The sequence below is a fragment of the Lagenorhynchus albirostris genome, chromosome 5 (genome assembly GCF_949774975.1).
Source record: "Lagenorhynchus albirostris chromosome 5, mLagAlb1.1, whole genome shotgun sequence".
Classification (NCBI taxonomy): Eukaryota; Metazoa; Chordata; class Mammalia; order Artiodactyla; family Delphinidae; genus Lagenorhynchus; species Lagenorhynchus albirostris.
In genome coordinates this window covers 8,270,063-8,288,046 of record NC_083099.1, presented here as the reverse complement: position 1 = coordinate 8,288,046, position 17,984 = coordinate 8,270,063, and the positions used below count along the sequence as shown (strand labels likewise).

At 43.4% G+C, this 17,984-nt stretch overlaps 2 protein-coding genes across 2 annotated transcripts in view; both read left to right on the top strand.

The window, feature by feature from the left end:
• KCNH8 (potassium voltage-gated channel subfamily H member 8) overlaps nt 1-17,984 on the top strand; it is a 384,891-nt gene that overhangs the window by 76,882 nt on the left and 290,025 nt on the right. The gene's annotated exons all lie outside the window — the stretch shown is intronic.
• Nucleotides 7,944-12,110, top strand: LOC132520755 (farnesyl pyrophosphate synthase-like). The gene is given in 3 exon segments (XM_060149481.1): nt 7,944-8,098; nt 10,751-11,689; nt 11,691-12,110. Coding segments are annotated over 3 exon segments (1,386 nt in total). The 3' UTR covers nt 11,983-12,110.

Below are 17,984 nucleotides of genomic sequence, written 5' to 3'. Positions count from 1 at the left end.
TCTCTAGTTAGCCCTCTTCTTAGCAGTGCTGGAGGTAGCCTGGATGCTTGGCACTTTTAAAAGCAGTGGGGAGGAGGAACCCACCGTTTCTTTCCATGGTTTGTCATCACACGGTAATGACAATATGAATGGCAATTGGTAGCCTTCGTTGAGTACTTATCCTGTGTCATGCACTGGAAAAAAAATCTTTTATCTGCACAGCAATATACTAGATGTTACTCCTGTTTTCTAGAGGAGAAAACTGTGCAGAGTGGGTTTTGGTTGGTGCCCCATCCAGATCCCCTTTACTTTGCTAGGTCAGTCATCGATTTGCTCTGCCTCATGGCTCTGAGCGAGCTGTTTGACACGTGCTCCGTGATAACGGACTTCCAGTAGAGGGCGCCAGGGGGCTCTACGGGAGGAAGATGCTCTCCTGCCCGTGCAGAGTGGTCCTGGAGGAGGGAGGTTTGAGCGCCAGGGCGGCTGCTGAAGCCTGCCCGCCACGCATCGAGCCCCAGACACAGTCACTGTGCAAACCTGCAACCTTAGTCTCACCGTAACAGTCCCACAGCTGTCTTCACCCTGAAACCAGAGCCCCTACGTGACTCCCCTCCTCCCGCCAGCCCCCAGATTTCCCACACCTGCACCCACAGCATCAGTTGCTCATCTGGCCCCACTTGCACCTCACACTCCCGAGAGCGGAGGCCCCTTGCTTGCACGGCAGCCCAGCGCCTGTCCATCGCGGCCAAACCAGCATCCTTCGGTGCTCTCTGGTGAACTGAACCCCACTGTCTTCAAGTTTATCTTCCTTAGATTATCTGCCTCAGCTCCAGGGTACTACACAGGTACTCTTTCATCACAGTTAGTAATTATCTATATTGCACTTTATATCCTGTATGATTTCCATATCCGGCTTGGATCCAGACTGCTGTCGGCCCATCCCACGGCTGCTCCAAGCATTGGCTGCTGAACTGACAGAGGCTCCCTCCTCAAATAATTGCCCTCAGCGACGGGAGCTGCCTTGCCCAGGAGGTTAGCACCCTCCCTAATCCTCCCCTCCACCTGTGAGCCAGAGGCAGTGACTAACCCAGGAAAGCCAGCTCCTGTGACCTCAGGCAAGGACAACTCTACGGGACGGTTCAGCCTCAGAGGCTTCTGTGGATCAGGTTGAGGTGAAGGTTCACCAGAAACCTGGTCCTTTCTTAGCTCTCTCTCCCATTCTCAGTCCTCCTCTTCCTCTCATTCTCTTATAGGCTTTACTTGAGAGTCAGCCCTCAATAAATTAGATATGTCCTAATCCTTGTCTCAAGCTCTGCATTGAGGCACCTGGCCTCAAATATGTACCCAGGCCACAGAGCTAGAAGATAATGAAGCTGGTGATTGTACTAGGTCTATCTGACTCCAAATCCTATGTCTTTTTTTTTTAATTGAAGTATAGTTGATTCACCATGTTGTGTTAGTTTAAGGTGTACAGCAAAATGATTCAGTTTTTTCAGATTCTTTTCCACTGTAGGTTATTACAAAATACTGAGTATAGTTCCCTGTGCTATACAGTAGGACCTTGTTGTTTATCTATTTTATATATAGTAGTGTGCATCTGCTTAACCTCAAACTCCTAACTTATCCCTCCCCCAGCCTTTCCCTTTTGGTAACCATAAGTTTGTTTTCTATGTGTGTGAGTCTGTGTCTGTTTTGTAAATAAGTTCATTTGTATCATTTTAAAAGATTCCACATGTAAATGATATCATATGGTATTTGTCTTTCTCTGTCTGACCTACGTCATTTAGTATGATCATCTCGAGGTCCATGAATCCTGTCCTCTTCGCCACCACTTTCTTACGGTTGAGGGAATCTCTCGCTTCCAGCATGTTCTCCGCAACATAATGTGTCTTCTATGCTGAGCATTTTGGTCTTGACAATGGCCTGTCATTGGTCCAGGGTGAAGTTTGTGATTACTGGTTCAACATCCAAGGCCTGTGCCCACTGTCACTGGAGGTCCACACGCCCATGATCTGTTCCATGGAGGCTCACACACCCTTTGCTCTTACCGCCTCCTGCCATATCTCTTCCTCCTTTCTCTTCCCCAGAGAGTGTGGGCCGGCATCCAGGTTGGAGCTCTACCACCCCAGTTCCCTGAAGTGAGTCTGCTTGTTTAGCTAAATCGCTCTGCTCTTCTCCAGGCATGTTTATTTGGGGTAGGCTAGTTCTCCACGCCCTGGGAATTGTGCACTGGCATTCACTGAGGTTCAGAAACTAAGTTGACAACTTGACACTTGCATGCCTTTTAGGGAAATCATGGTTATTACTGGGGGCCGTAGCAGCAGGTTTATTTATAACTCCTGGCACTGCACACTGGCATGAAGTGGGATGCTAGCGGAAGGCAGTTGGAAGGCTACAGGGACCCAGGAGAACTAGAAGGATTTCCAGGTAAGGTTGTATGTGTCAATCTTGAAAGGTAATTAGGCCCACACGGTGTGAAAGCAGCTTGTTTCAGCCCATTTCGTTTTCAGGTACTCTAACGCAGAGTGAAAGATTGAGCAGACAATTCAACACGTCTTGGATTTAATTGTCTCTTTTCCATGATCCCACCATGTATTGTGGTTTTGTGGTTTGTCGTTTGACTACCAAATACCGATCCTGTCGGGGATTTTTCAGCCTAGTCAATGCTCCCCAAGTGACTCCTGTTTTTCCATTTGGTAACAATTACTTGACAGTTACACAACTTCTTCTCTCCCTGCCTCAAAAAACAAACTAATAAATAAGGGATGGGCGTTCTTCTTGGTAGCTCTCCTTTCTTCAGAGAGGCTGTGTATCCCCCTTCAGAAGGTGGTTCCACGCCAGCTTTGCCGCCTTTCCTTTGTGGCTGGATGGAGTACAGCTGTCCCTAATTCAGTCACATTTTTAGTTGTCCCACCGTTAGATGAAATTATGAGCCATTGCTAGCGAGTGTCAGCAACTGCAAATAGCAATGCCGCCTTTGAAGGCAGCAGAATCCAACTGGGAATTGAGAAAATAATAGAAATTTAGAATAATGGGCATGCTTGGAATGAACCATTTTTGGGTTCAGAAACCTAGTTCCCCTGGTAATTTGAATGAGCAGTTTTGCTAATAAAATTTGTCCGTGTTGAATGAACCTGCTGGATCTACCCATCATTCACAGAACAACTTGAATTATCACTTTCCCATCAAATTTTGCCCCTTCCTTTAGCTGGCTGGCTCTTTGAGCCAGTTTTCTCCATTGTAGGCAGGGAATGAGGGAGGAAAAAATAGAGATTGTAGCACCAGCTGAGGCGGGCTGGCCTCCGTCTACATGGGTGATGAAGCTTGTTTACTTTATGCAGGTAACTTTGGATGAAATTCAAGTGGTGCTGCATTGAGTTGAAAGGGAAGATATTCGTACTAGAAATTCCCAATGATGGTCAATATTTACCAGCAGTCTTGATGAATTTTGCAGATCCATGATCCCCGCCCCTCTCACCACAGGGGGTTTTTAACTTCAGGAAAATGAGTAATTGTCACTGACAGCCTCAGAATTTTTCACAATCATCATAATTCCCCAGACCAGTAAAGTGTGTTAGTTTACCTGCCACCTTCATGGACGTGCCCTTTTGTAAAACCTCTTTTTCCCCAGTGGAATAGAAATGCTTGTCCGTCCAGGAAGCACAAAGCCCCAGATACAAGAGGAACCCCTTTTGTGTTCTCTGCAGTTTCCCCAGCAGTCAGAGTGCTGTTCTCAAGGAAACCGTTATCTCAGCAGGATTGATTTTTCCGCTGGGCCCCGGGGATGGCGGCAGCGGGCAGCAGGCCAGGTGTGGGGAGCCCGGGAAGGGACAGAAGAACCAGAGTTGCAGGGCAGGTTGAGCAGAGGCTGAAGGAAGGCTTTGGGGTGAGCAAAGCAGTGTGGTAAAGAGCTCCAGCTCTGCTTTTCCACCACGCATAGCTGTGTGAGGGTAGAGAAGACACTTAACATCTCTGAGCTCGTCGTATCTTCAGGTTTAAATAGAGAGTGACAGCAGGCCACACCTCCTGAGGTTGCCGTGAGGACTGGATAAGGGATTCCTGTGGTCCCAGCACTGTCCGTCGCCTGAAAAGGCTAATCATTTGGCTTGTGTACACTTATCATCACTGCTAATTCATGTTGGGGGAAATCATCTGCTTTTGTTGAAAAGTGTTCTATTTCAGTTTATTTAGCTAACGTGGCTTGAGAAATTTCACCTTCCGTTTCTACAGTTTATAAAAATCTGTCAAGTCCAAACTTTTTGTTTTTAAAGACACCAATTGTACTTGAACATTTTTTTAAAATTTATTTATTTTTGGCTCTATTGGGTCTTCATTTCTGTGCGAGGGCTTTCTCTAGTTACGGCAAGCGGGGGCCACTCTTCATCGCGGTGTGCGGGCCTCTCATTATCGCGGCCTCTCTTGTTGCGGAGCACAGGCTCCAGACGCGCAGGCTCAGCAGTCGTGGCTCATGGGCCTAGTTGCTCCGTGGCATGTGGGATCCTCCCAGACCAGGGCTTGAACCCGTGTCCCCTGCATTAGCAGGCAGATTCTCAACCACTGCGCCACAAGGGAAGCCCCTGTCAAGTCCAAACTTTTAAAGTAGGTGAGGATTTTGTGAGCAGGTGAGCACACATGCGTAGTCAGGAGTCGTGACTGATGTACACATTGTTTTCTCGAGGCAAATATTTTAAAACCTTGAAAAGTTTCTCTTCACTATATGAAGACTTTTCTAGCCCTTTTTATTTTTTGGTTTGTTCATCAAAATCTTCTTCCGGGAAAAATACATACTTGTTTGTTTATGGGTTTAACAGATTCCTATATAATTTTTACTGAGTGCCAGGCATGTTCTAGGTTCAGTACAACTATCGACTCGGTGAATGCTTATTACAATACTCTGAAGTCGGTTCTGTTATCATCCCTGTTTTACGGTTACGTACATCGAAGCCCAAGGCCATTCAAGTTCAAGCAAGTTCGAGATCCTTAGGTAGTGTGAGCTGCCCAGCTAGGATTCTAACCCAGGCTGACTGGCTTCAGCGTCAGTGCTTGCAGGGAGGAGGCTGGGCCAGTCTGGTCTATTAGGGCTATGGGGACTTTTGAATGACAGGAGCTGGGAGTATTGAAGTTGTTCTGTGTGTCTGTCAGGATGGGATTTCTGGGTTGACATTCAGTCACCTTATGTATTCAGCTTTGGGCTGTGGCTTTCACCAGCAATCTCCCCGTTGCATGAGGCCGTACAGATGGGGAGTTAGGGAAGCAGAGTTGCTGCAAAGTGAGGTTAAGCACTCCCTTTTAAGAATCTGTGCCATGTGTATTAGGAGCCCCTGGAGTTGAGTGAATTAGCTGTTTTCTGAATGAATCTCTAAACTAGATTCTGAGACCCTTGGCGTTTCTGATTCACCTTCAAGAGCGCTGTTTAGTGATTCATAATAGTTTTACTCAGCACAAACAGAAGACCTACACACCAAAACCAGGATTTTACCATTATCTTCTTTTTTTTCTTCTGATCAATAAATGTCAAATTTGGGGGAAAAAAGTCAAATTCCACTAACCATGGGGAAGCCCATGGACTTAAAAGGTTTTTTTAGGCTTCACTGGCTTGCGTATGCCTTGGAGGAAGTGGAGGGACTTGTTTGTCCTCCTTCTTCAGTGACTTCTTCAAGGTACCCACAGGGAGCTGCGTGTGCCATACCATCTGACTATGCTTTTAGATAGAAAAGTACCACGGGCTTTCCCCGCTGCACCTTCTCCTGGGTTTCCTTTTACGTCACTGGTGGCTCCTTCTCAGCATCTCTTTTCTGAGACTTCATAAAACTGCAGTGCTCTGGAACTCAGCCTTTGGGCAGATTATTTCACTCCTCTGCTCAAGATGCTATGATGACCTCACCTCCAGTGTCCTTGCATGAAGACCTTTTATCATCTGCCCCTTTACTCTCGCTTTGGCCTAATTGCCTATTACTTTGCTAGAGCTTCCAGAGCCCAGTACCACAAGCTGAGTGGCTTAAACCACAGGCATGTATTGTGTCACAGTTTTGGAGGCTAGAAGTCTGAGATCAAGGTGTCAGCAGGACTGTGTTCCCTTTGAAGTCATCAGGGAAGGATCTGTTCCAGTCCTGTCTCCTAGACTCTGTTGGGACCTTGACATGTGCCACATCACGCCAGTCTTCACCTGGCAGCCTCACTGTGTGCATGTCTGTCCAAATTTCTCCTTTTTTATAAGGACACCAGTGCTAGTGGGCGAGGGGCCCATCGTACTCCAGTATGACCTCATCTTAATTAGCTACATCCGCAGTGGCTCTGGTTCCCAGAAAGGCCACACTGTGAAGTACTGGGAGTTAGGACTTCAGCATATGCATTTTGGTGAGACACAATTCAAGCCACAGAACTACTGTGCTCTCCCTTGCCCCCCGTGAGGCGTCACGCTGCCCTTGTTGCTGTCCTGTGAATACTTGGGTGTGTCTCTGCCCTAAGGCCTTCACATTGTCTGTTCCCTCTGCCTGGAACATCCTTGCACCCCAACTGCCCACAGGGCTCACGAACGGCCCCCTTCTCAAGGCTGTCTTCAAATATACTTTTCTCAGTAATGCCTCCCTCCCCTGATCATACCCTTTAAAATCATATCATCTCCCCTCTTCCCCACCCTGCCCCCCAATCTCCCTGATTTATTGTTTTTCTGCAGTACTCACCACCTTCTAACATACTTGGTAATTTGCTTATTTACTAGTTCTGTTGTTTGTCCTCCCCCAACGCTGACACTGGAATGTAAGCCCAACGAGGGGCACTTGGTCTGTTTCCTCCTCTGATTTATTCCATACACCTAGAACAGCAGTACTTGGAGCATAACAGCAGCTGGAAAAAATGTGTGTGGCTTTCTCCTTTTTCTTTATCAGTTGGTTTAGTCATAGAGGTGCATGCCTTTCATACATTGGAGTAAGGCAGGTGGGAGGAGCACATAACATGTCTTAAACCATTTTCTTGAACACCACGACATAGCTTTCCTGTAGTGCCCTACACCTGGGACCTTTAGCCAGATGTCACGTTTATGATGATTGCAATTCCTGGGGGCAGCAGGGCGCGGGTGGAGGGACCTTGCCGTCCCTCCCTTCCTGGAGCTCAGAGCATTTTCTACATAAAAGATGAAACCGGATCCCTTCTGCTGAGACACTGAGAGGCCTCATTTGACTTGTTTCCACTGTCATTTAGCTATTGGAGGAGCCATCACCGAGGCTCGTGGAAGAAACCGATGGTCAGCCTGAGAACTCAGGCGTCCTGACTTGCTGTGATTTTCCTTCTAGCATAACAAGGTAGAAAGCTCCAAAAGTGACCACAAAGTGCTCTGGGAGCTGGCTTCACTAGAGTGGATGAGGTTTCAAAGGCCCACAGATGTCACATCCAGTTTTCTTAATAATCAAGACCTCTCTCTCATGGGCCTCTGGTAGCCCGTGTCAGGAGCGATTCCCAGCAGGACCACGGAGCTAGGCAACTCCCCGTGCATTTCTCGGTCTTAAAATGCATCATTTTAAATTAAAATTTTCTATTTGTTCTCATCCTTTGCCCTCATAAATAGTGTGTATTTTTATGAGCCTCTGCCCTCATAGAATGTGGAGTTTAATGAGGGCAAGGGTGTCTTGCACATTGCTGGTTTGTTTTCGTTGTGGTACCAGCATAGATGCTAGCACATACAGGATGCCCGAGAGCTGCTTCTTAAGCCCCGGCTGAAGTCCAGACTCCGAGCTGCATCGCCACCCAGCTTCCTGGCTTAGCACGGTGGGCAGGGACCATGCCTGGACCATTTTGGTTTAGTTTCTTCCTGGAACTCATGAATGGCCTTCAAAAGTAAAGGCTGACGTATCACATTAAGCAGTGCTTTAGCCAGGAGGAAGATTGGTGGTCTGTAGGAAAGCATGGAAGGGTGTTTCTGACATCTCGAAGCCCAGGAGGTGAACTGTCTCAACAAGGTACCCAAAATGGATGAGACTTCAAAGGGAAGGCCTGGCTACGCAGAGGCCATTGATTTTTTTCAGCCACACACATTCCTGGCTGGCAACATTATCCACGAACAGCAGGGCTATCGGGAAGTTGACACTGACAGAGGCCACACACCAGATCCCTCAGTCCACAGGTGATAAACCCTGTCATTTGTTTCCTGCACAATGTCTCCTCTGCACCTCTGTCCTGTTGGTGCCACCCCCGTGAATCCATCTGAAAGGAAGTAGTGCCTCTTTTTTTTTTTTAAATACATTTATTTATTCTATTTATTTATTTTTGGCTGTGTTGGGTCTTTGCTGCTGCGCATGGGCTTTCTCTAGTTTCTCTCTCTGGGGAGGAGAAAGGAGGATTGAAACAGACTGAGGCAGCCAAGTGTCCATGAAAAGTATCACAAAGGGTATGTCAGCCATTGTTATTATTCTGGATTTTATGACGTTTGTGTTTGTCAACTTTTTACAGTTTGTCATTTTTGTGATTATTCTCAGCCTAAATGAATCTTCATCTTTACTCCTCATGTATTTATATTTTTTCTTACAAAATTCCTCTTGGTTTTAAAAAGCTTTAGGACTTCCAAAACATGGATCATCCCTCCCTCCGTCTTCTCAATTCCCTTTGTTACATCTTGAAAAGTCTTCTGGGGTCTAATGCATAAAATTCTCAAATAAAGTTTAATCTCATTTTTCAGCTAATATTAGTAATGTCTACATGGACTGCAACTTCTAAAAAATATGTAGATATTAAATAATTAGTACTTACCAAGTCTCTAAGTATTATAAGAAAAAATAACACTAGCATCCCGTTATTATAGGACAGATGTAGCCAGGCAACTTGAGTAGATCTTCATAGCCTCAATGCTTCAATGAATTCCTCAGAGTTCTTATCTGTCTGCCTTCCAAATGGGGCTATGTTCATCTACATAGAAAATTACATTTCTACATGAGAAAATGGTTTTTTCTAATTATTTTCAGATATGAGAGAATTGCTAAATGCCATTTTTGCAGAATGCCTTTATTCTATAATAATAGATGCTTAAATAAAAAAAGTGTTTTACATAGCCAAAATATATTCTAGTTTCCTGGGAAAAAAGATGATGGTGAAATGTTTCATTACTTCCACTTGAACTAGAATTGACTAATTAGAATTAGTGCATGTGTGTTTGTGTATGGAGGGTAGTTTTTTTGGCATTTCCAATCATCAACGTAACTGCAGTGAAGGTTTCAGAGAACATCCGTAATGCCTTGTAAAAACGCCTATGATGTGACAAATAATACCAGCTCTCGCTTTAAATAAACTGCATTCCAAGAAAAATAGATGTACTAAGCTTTGATAACAGTAAGTGGGTCAGAAGAACTTTCCAGCTCAGGTGTAAGATAGTTGTAGAGCCTTTGAAACCTCTGCCTTGACCACAGATAAACCTGCAGTGAGACGACTACCATCCAATTTGTTCCAGCTCACTTTTTAGGATGAAACCCATCTGGGAAATGAAAAAAGACCTGTATTTGCTGTCCTGAGATTTCCCAAGTGACTCCCCATGCAAGTTTCGACCTGGACCAAATCCCTGAACTTCTTTGGGTCTCAGTTTCCTCATTTTATGATACCAGGTTTGGGGCCACATCTCCAATTCTGTTTCCGGTTCTGGCACAAATATTCCACGCTCTTTTTCTCTGTCTGCATCTTAAATGGGTCAGATCCATAAGAGAGAAGAAGAGTTATTAGCACTCTGTGTTTCATAGATGTTGGGGGAGAGGAAGACACCCCTGGAGCCCTCAAGATTCCACTGAATAATTGCTTGACACTCGGGTGAGAGTTGACGAAGGGGAAATTCCAAACATAGGACATTAAAAACCGTCATCCATTATTCAGCAATTCTGTGCTAAGATTAAATTGAAGTAAGTCTATGAAGTAAGTCTATGAAGTAAGTCTACTGCACACTGTTTTTTACTAATACAGTCAGATTTTCCCTGACATTGAATAGCCTCGGATGAAATAGTTGCCTTATGTTTGGGGCCACAATATACTTTTTTTTAAAGCTTACCTTACTTTTTACATATACATGTATCTATTCTTTTTCAAGTTCTTTTCCCATTTAGGTTATTACAGAATATTGAGCAGAGTTCCCTGTGCTATATAGTAGGTCCTTGTCAGTTATCCATTTTAAATATAGCAGTGTGTACATGTCAATGCCAAACTCCCAATCTGTCCCTCCCCCCAGCCCTTCCAAAAGCTTATCTTGACACCATTCCAACTGAATGGTCAAGTTACCTTCTTCCTCTCTTTTAAATTGTTTGCTTATTTATTTACTTTCTCTACATTCATGCTGAGTTTGTATATTTTGTAAGTTAAATGTGCTTCTTTGGGATTGGATGCCATTGTATTATTTTTCATTTGAGGTCTCAAAGTTGACCGCTAAGAGCAAATGTTTGTGTCAGCCATTCAGTACTAACTCACATTGCTACGGTGAACCACTTTATAACTGGTCATCTGTGCCTCCTACTCTTACTTGACGATTTAGGACTGTGAAACCTCAAACTTCTAGCCCAATTCCTCGAAGGCTCACCATTTACTTGCCATTTTCTTCTATTTGTTTGGGAAATTAAAAAAAAAAAAAGTCTGCCTTTTTAAAGGTTGTACTGCTATATCACTTTCTAGTTTCATATCAAATATTTTAATCTTTAATATCTTTCTGAGCTAAAAAGATATGCAGAGTTAGGGATGGGGAAATGTAAAGGAAGTTCTCTGAAATCACGTACATCATATTTGGTGATGTACAGAGGGCGTAACAAAGGCAGATTAAGACCTACAGTGACAATCAGCAACTGGCATCTGGGAACAGAGTATTTTACTCCTCCCTCAGAATAGGTGGAGACCAGAAATTGGACGTTTATGCAGAAAGGCAGGATTTCATCCAGCACTTATCCCAGATTGTCGAGGTGCTGACTGAGGAGGACACTGGGCACCCAGAGACAGGAGATGCTATTGCCCGACTCAAGGAGGTCCTGGAGTACTGTGCCATCCGAGGCAAGTACCTTCGGGGTTTGACGGTGCTGGTAGCATTCTGGGAGCTGTCGGAGCCCAGGAAGCAAGATGCTGACAGTCTCCGGTGGGCCATGACTGAGGGCTGGTGCGTGGAACTACTCCAAGCCTTCCTCTTGGTGTCAGACAACCTCATGGATGCATTCTTCACCCGAGGGGGGCAGATCTGCTGGTATCAGAAGCCAGGCATAGGTTTGGCTGCCATTCACGACGCTTTCCTCTTGGAAGCATGTATCTACCGCCTGCGGAAGCTCTGCTGCTGGGAGCAGCCCTATTACCTGAACCTGATCGAGCTCTTCCTACAGAGTCCTTATCAGACTGAGATCGGACAGACCCTGGACCTCATCACAGCCCCCCAGGACAGTGTGGATCTTGGCAGATTCACTGAAAAGAGGTACAGATCTATTGTCAAATACAAGACAGCTTTCTCCTCCTTCTGTCTTCCTATAGCTGCTGCCATGTATGTGGTGGGCATTGACGGGAAGGAGGAGCATATTGATGCCAAGAAGATCCTGCTGGAGATGGGAGAGTTCTTTCGGGTTTAGGATGATAACCTCGATCTCTTTGGGGACCCCAGTGTGATGGGCAAGATCGGCACTGACATCCAAGACAACAAGTGCAGCTGGCTGGTGGTTCAGTGTTTGCCACGGGCCTCTCCAGACCAGTGCCAGATCCTGCAGGAGAACTTTGGAGGCCAAGAAGGTGGCCCGGGTGAAGGCGCCAGACGAGGAGATGAATCTGCTGGCTGTGTTTACACAGCACAAGGAGGACCGTTACAGCTGCCTTATGGGTCTCATGGAGCAGTATGCTGTGCCCCTGTCCCCAGCCACCATCCTGGGGCCAGCACACGAGATCTACAAGCAGAAAAAGTCACCTAGAGACTCGGGGGGGGAGGGGCGGCTCTCCAAAAATTATTGTCTAACCTGTGAAAGAAAAGGAAGACCTACAGTGATACAGCTTCTATTGATGTGTGTTTCTCTGTAGGAGAATGTGTAACAGTCTTAAAAGACAGCCAAGATTTCTGTTAAGACTGATAGGCATGGAGTGGGTATTCTCTTGGTAATTTCAAAGTAAAGCTTTTTTACGTGGGAAATAGAGTAGTCTAACTCAAACAGGAGACCAATTTTTCTTCGACATTGAATAAAGGCAAATTCTGACACATTTCAATGGTGAGTACATTTATATGTTCCACCTTAGAAAATATTTAACCTTATTCCAGCCATTAGGTGTTTTAATCACTTGACAACGTAATTCATTAAAAGTTGCTCTGCAGTCTGTGGATAATTAGTCTGGTAACATTTATTTTGTTTACCTGAACCTTTCTTGCTTTGAAAATTGTGAATCCTGGCTAGTCTGTGTTTAAAGATAAATAAACCATTTATAATGATCTGAAATGTCATTTAATTCTCACTCCTTTTCAAAGGCATTCATTCCAACAAGGGTGAGAGGAACTGAGCTTTCTTAAGGCTCACTTGGTTTTGATTTTTAACAAAATATATCATTGATTAAAGTAAAACCAGACCTTTTGTTGTTTTACCGAGACCAGAATCACCACTCACTCTCAAGGATATATTTTGGGCAAAGTGTTGCTGGTTACTGCACAAACCCTGCATAAGGCCCAGCCTCTGACCTCGAGGGGCTTATGGCTTATAGTGATGACAGATATATAGAACTGTAACCCAGAGGTGGCTCTGGAAAATGATAGAATGGAGTCAAAGACAGTTCAGCTGAAGTCGAGGGAAGAAAAACAGAAGAGTGAGAGAAAAAGAGGATCCGAATGGGATATTGATGTGGTTTCAGGAATAGACCAAGATAAGGATGGAGACAAAGGCTGTAGTCAGAATATGGAGAGTTTAATGCTCACCTAAGTGTTTGGACTTTATTCTTAACTCTTGAAATCAAATGCTAGTGTGAAAGAAGATTTGAGGAGATAAAAGAGAGTTACAGAATGTTAGAGCAGGGGCCCATAAAAATCCAATCCATTGTTTTACAGATAAGGAAACTGAGGCACAGAGAGGTTAAGTGACTTACCAGAGGTCCCATAGTGTATCAGTAGCATAGTGGGGCCATAGACTTGTCTGCTGGCTCCCAGCCTAGACATCCTTTTATCCCATCACGCTATAGTAGGCTATTCAAGGGCAAAGTCTTCATAGCTACTACTTCTTGAGCATGTAGTAGATTGGCCTAGTTGTCATTGTTTTTGACATCTGTTTTCCTCCTAAGGGCTTCTAAGAATGATAGCTTTCTCCCTGATTCCTGAATGTGGTGTGTATATTCACTATATGTAATAACTTGCCCTTCATGTGTAAGATTCTGCTTCCAAAATCATTGGCTTGCTGCGTGGCTTTTGGAAGGTGGGGTGTTTTATTGATGTGGACTTGCAAGTTCCTTGTAATCATTATCCTCTAGAATAGGCATTCCCATCTAGTCTGGAAGTCCTTTTGTTTCTTGGACTCCCGCATTCATAGGTGACAGATTCAGACAATATTTATGTCCATGACGTGGAACTAAAGTTAGCACAAAATTGTAAGGTACTTAAGGTATGTTATTTTCTCCCATAAAATATTCGTGCTGTTGTCGTAGGTTGGGTGTATGTACACACCAGTGATTTAAAGTGAGGCGTATTGTTTGTATATTCACGGGTGTTTATTATGAATTCAGTGCCTATGAAAAGTGATACTTTGAGTAAACCACATTGTCAGGAATGGCAAATATATACTTTGAAATAACCCTTTTGATTTGAAATTCTTCTTGACCATATAAAGCTTCCTCCAGTCTCAGATATTCCAATAGTGTAAATACTGAATACTATCTTGTAAATGCATAACTTGAAAACTTCTTACAGCCTTCATATTGGGCATACGGATTGTACTGAGCAGTACTTCAACAATCAGCAGTGTTGGCTGGATGGCTTTGGGAAAGGCAGCACCTACTGTATTTATTTCATAAAATGTCTGCATATATTTGGTATAATTATGTATTTGTGTGTGTGTGTAAATGTGCGTGTGTGTGTTTTGATCAGTAGTAGTTGGAATACCCAGAGACTTTTTACCTCAACTGTTACAAGGGCGTGCTTGGTATTTTGTGGAGACCAAGACCCTCAAAAGAAGATATAGTTTGTATAATCCTTGTCTTGATAAGGCCTTGGCACCAAGAAACCGAGTTACGTTGGGAGGCATCATGCTTTATTTAGCATTAAGGTTTCTGCTCCAACATCTCACACACACACACACACACACACACACACACACACACACACACCAGTTCACTCTGCAGGAAAGGCAGCTGTTAACTTGCTAATGCTCAGGCCTTCCAGGCTGTGCTCAGCAAAGCTCTAGCAGGTGCCATTCACGTGAGACTACAAGACAGGGGTCTGAATAGCACCCCCTGCAGTTTTGCATTGCTCTGCCAACGCAGTACTCATCTTATAATGTTCCCTAAAGATTTTCAATAACAGGAAACGCCACCAGCACGCATGCGATCTGCATGTTTACGTACAGTCTGAACATCCACAGTGTCCCATTTTCTCATCCCTGAACTTCCACTAGACCACAAGACTTCGGGTCTGTTTTCACCACTGTGCTTCCAAGTCTTCCCCTGGATTCCTCACTGGGCTCCTTTTGCCTGGATTAGATCCAGTGACTCCTTAAAATCACTAGCTGGAGTTTGTTGCTTACTTTCAAGCATAACATGGGAAGTATCATCATCCCCCTTCGGAGCCAACGTCACTCTTTGGGTGCCTCAATCTGGTTTTCCTACTAATCTCAAAAACCAGGCAGAACATCTCCCTCCCTCTGTGTTTCTTCCTTAGCCTCTCTTGTCCTTGATTCTTCCTTTTACTCATTTCTTCCCAACGCAGGCAAAGCTTCTATTCTCCGTAGTATTAGTGATCTTTACCCCCAAATGGGCCAGTGTTTTATTCTCTTCTGATATCACAGTGAAGTGGAGGGGATGGAGAGTAAATGGTAATGCATGATACTTTTCCTTATTGAGAACTTTGGCTCCTAGAAGCGATCCGTTGTCCAGATTAGGAACCACGTATACATGAGAACTCAAGAATTCCCAACAATAACCATGGGTTGTGTTTGAATATGAGTGCTTTGTTCTCAGTACAGAGCTTGACAGGAGATACACACAGAGACAGACACATGTTATAAGTGGTACAGACATAGAAAGTATATCAACTACCTACACCCTATGGAGATTAGGAAAAAGAGTTTAGCATAAAATAACAGTAACCAAAACTTTTTAAACGTCTTGTTTATGCCAGAGACTCAGTAAAACGTTCAGTGTGTAGTCTGAGAACCAGGTTCTCACATCAATCCTGAAGTGCAGGTAACTTGCAGCCTCCTTGTGACACCATAGTGAGCTGAAACACAGTTAACAATCAGCCATCAGGATTTGGGTGCAAGTCTGTCAGGATTCAAGGATCTTGTGTTTCCAGGGTACATGATACCTATGAAAATAAAGATGCTTGAATCAGAGGGGAGCTGCCATGTGGGGCAGCCCCGCATGCATAATGCTATGCACTTTCATGTATTCCTCTTTCAGACCCCCTAAAAGTCACATGAATGCAGTTTTCCTTCCAACTTAGACCCCTCAGTGGAGGGAGGAGACTAATTTGCTCAGGTTGGTACAGTCACAAAGGGAAAAGCCAGAATTTGAGTTCAAACAGTATGACTCTGGTGCAGGGGTCTGGAAACTGGCCCACAGGCCTGTCTGGCTCACCTTCTGTTTTTGAACAACAGGTGAGTTAGAGAATAGTGGTTACATTTTTAAATGGTTCAAAAGAATGAAAAGAATATTTCACGACAATACTTGTTTATATATTTTCTATGACTTCTTCCGTGCTATGACAGAGTTGAGTGTTCGTGAGACTAGATGACCCTCAAAGCCTAAAATACTTAGACTCAGGTCTTTTACAGAAAAAGTTTGCTGATCCCTACTCTAAAATCTACATTCTTAACCTTTAGGCTATACTTTTTCTACTTGATCATGTTAGGCTCATATGGAGTACGATTAGAATTTCTAGATTATTTTGCACCACGTGAGAGTTTTAAACTAAAAATAATAATCATCTGGGACCCTTTGTAGGAGAGTGGTACAGATGTGAAAATTTTAAAGCAGCTTGAAGAAACCATAAAATAGATTCTATATTGTATTTAGGAACATAGGATAAATGTTTTCCTCACACCGTTGCTAGCTCTGTGACTCATTAGAAAAAATTCATCCCCATTGACAAATAAAATGGAGGTTTATTCATGTTCTACATCACCAATATGTTTAGCTCATTTGTATTCATTTGTATTCATCACATTATTTTCCAAAATTGATAAAAAGTAGAACATTAGCTGGAAAATTATAAATAAAGCCCCACACTGACTGCTTTGGCTAATAAGGGCTATGAGAAAGGATAAAGGAATTAGCCTACCAATGAAAAAGACTGATATTCAAAATACCTACTGTGTGTTATCCACTTTTATGGGCGATAACTGATTTTATTCCTACACCATTTCATGGTTTAGGGCACTAAGGCTTAGAGGTAAGGTAACTGCTGTATGTCATGCAGCTAGTAAGTGAAAAAGCCAAACCAGATCTTTCAACTCCAAATTTGGTGTCTTCTTAGAAAAGAAATTCCATGACACTTATCATTTCAAGTTGTAAATTAGTCTAGAATTACCTCATCTAGTGGGACAACTGATTCACTTTCTAAATGTTGGTCTTTGTTTGATTCTGTTACTTCTGTCTGTTATTAGTTGTTCAAAAGTAGGAAAGAAGTTGAAGTAAATAATATTGCCATTAATTCGTATTTAACACACATAAAAATAGTTGAAAATGTTCATGCAAAAGAATGTGTTTTAATAACTTGAGAGTTTCAGTGAATTTTATTCCCAGTTTTTTATAGAAATCGGAGAGAGAATTTTCTTGATTTCCATGTATGTGACTAATTTTCTCTTGTGATTGGTGATTATCACAATTTTATATTTGCAAAGGCTAAAAACGGAAGATTAATGAAGTCTAAATAAACAGTGGACTATTTCACGTTACTTAGAACCAGGTAGCACAGATACCAGACTTGATAATGAGAGAAGATGGATCAGACATGGTTTTAATTTATTTATTTATTTATTTATTTTTAGCTGTGTTGGGTCTTCTTTTCTGTGCAAGGGCTTTCTCTAGTTGCGGCGAGCGGGGGCCACTCTTCATTGTGGTGCGCGGGCCTCTCACTATCGCGGCCTCTCTTGTTGCGGAGCACAGACTCCAGACGCGCAGGCTCAGTAGTTGTGGCTCACGGGCCCAGTTGCTCCGCGGCATGTGGGATCTTCCCAGACCAGGGCTCAAACCCATGTCCCCTGCATTGGCAGGCAGATTCTCAACCACTGCACCACCAGGGAAGCCCCCAGCTACGTGGTTTTAGATGGTTGTTATAAAAAGTGACAGCAAAATGCATAATATGTCATTGGTTACGGATACCAAAAATTGTATCTTCTTTTGCTTTAAAAAAATGTTTTAATTTTGAAATAGAGGTAATCAGATAAAACCAATGATCATCTCTGAGACTTTATGTAATATAAACATCTATTCACTTATGCCTAAGAATAAAGAGATTGTTTGCATTCAGAAAAATTTCAGACTTTGATGAAATTAAGGTCAATATGAATATGAAGTAGTGTGTACTTGTGTTTATATCTTTTAAAAGGCTCATCTCCTGTAGACGTGTAATTTGGCACAGTGCTTTTGTTCTTTGGAAAGCAATTTTGCAATAATGTGCCAGGAGTTTTAAAAATGTTCTTAACCTTTGAACCCAAACTTTTAACTTCTAGAAATTTGCCTTAGGACACATGTGAAAGGTGTCCATTACTGGGTTAGTTAAGGAGTGAAAATTTTTAAATAATCTGAACACAAAAGTGTAAGAAAATGTTTAACAAATTAAAGCATATCCAAAGCATGAACTAGTTTGCAGTCAGTAACATGATGTTCAAAAT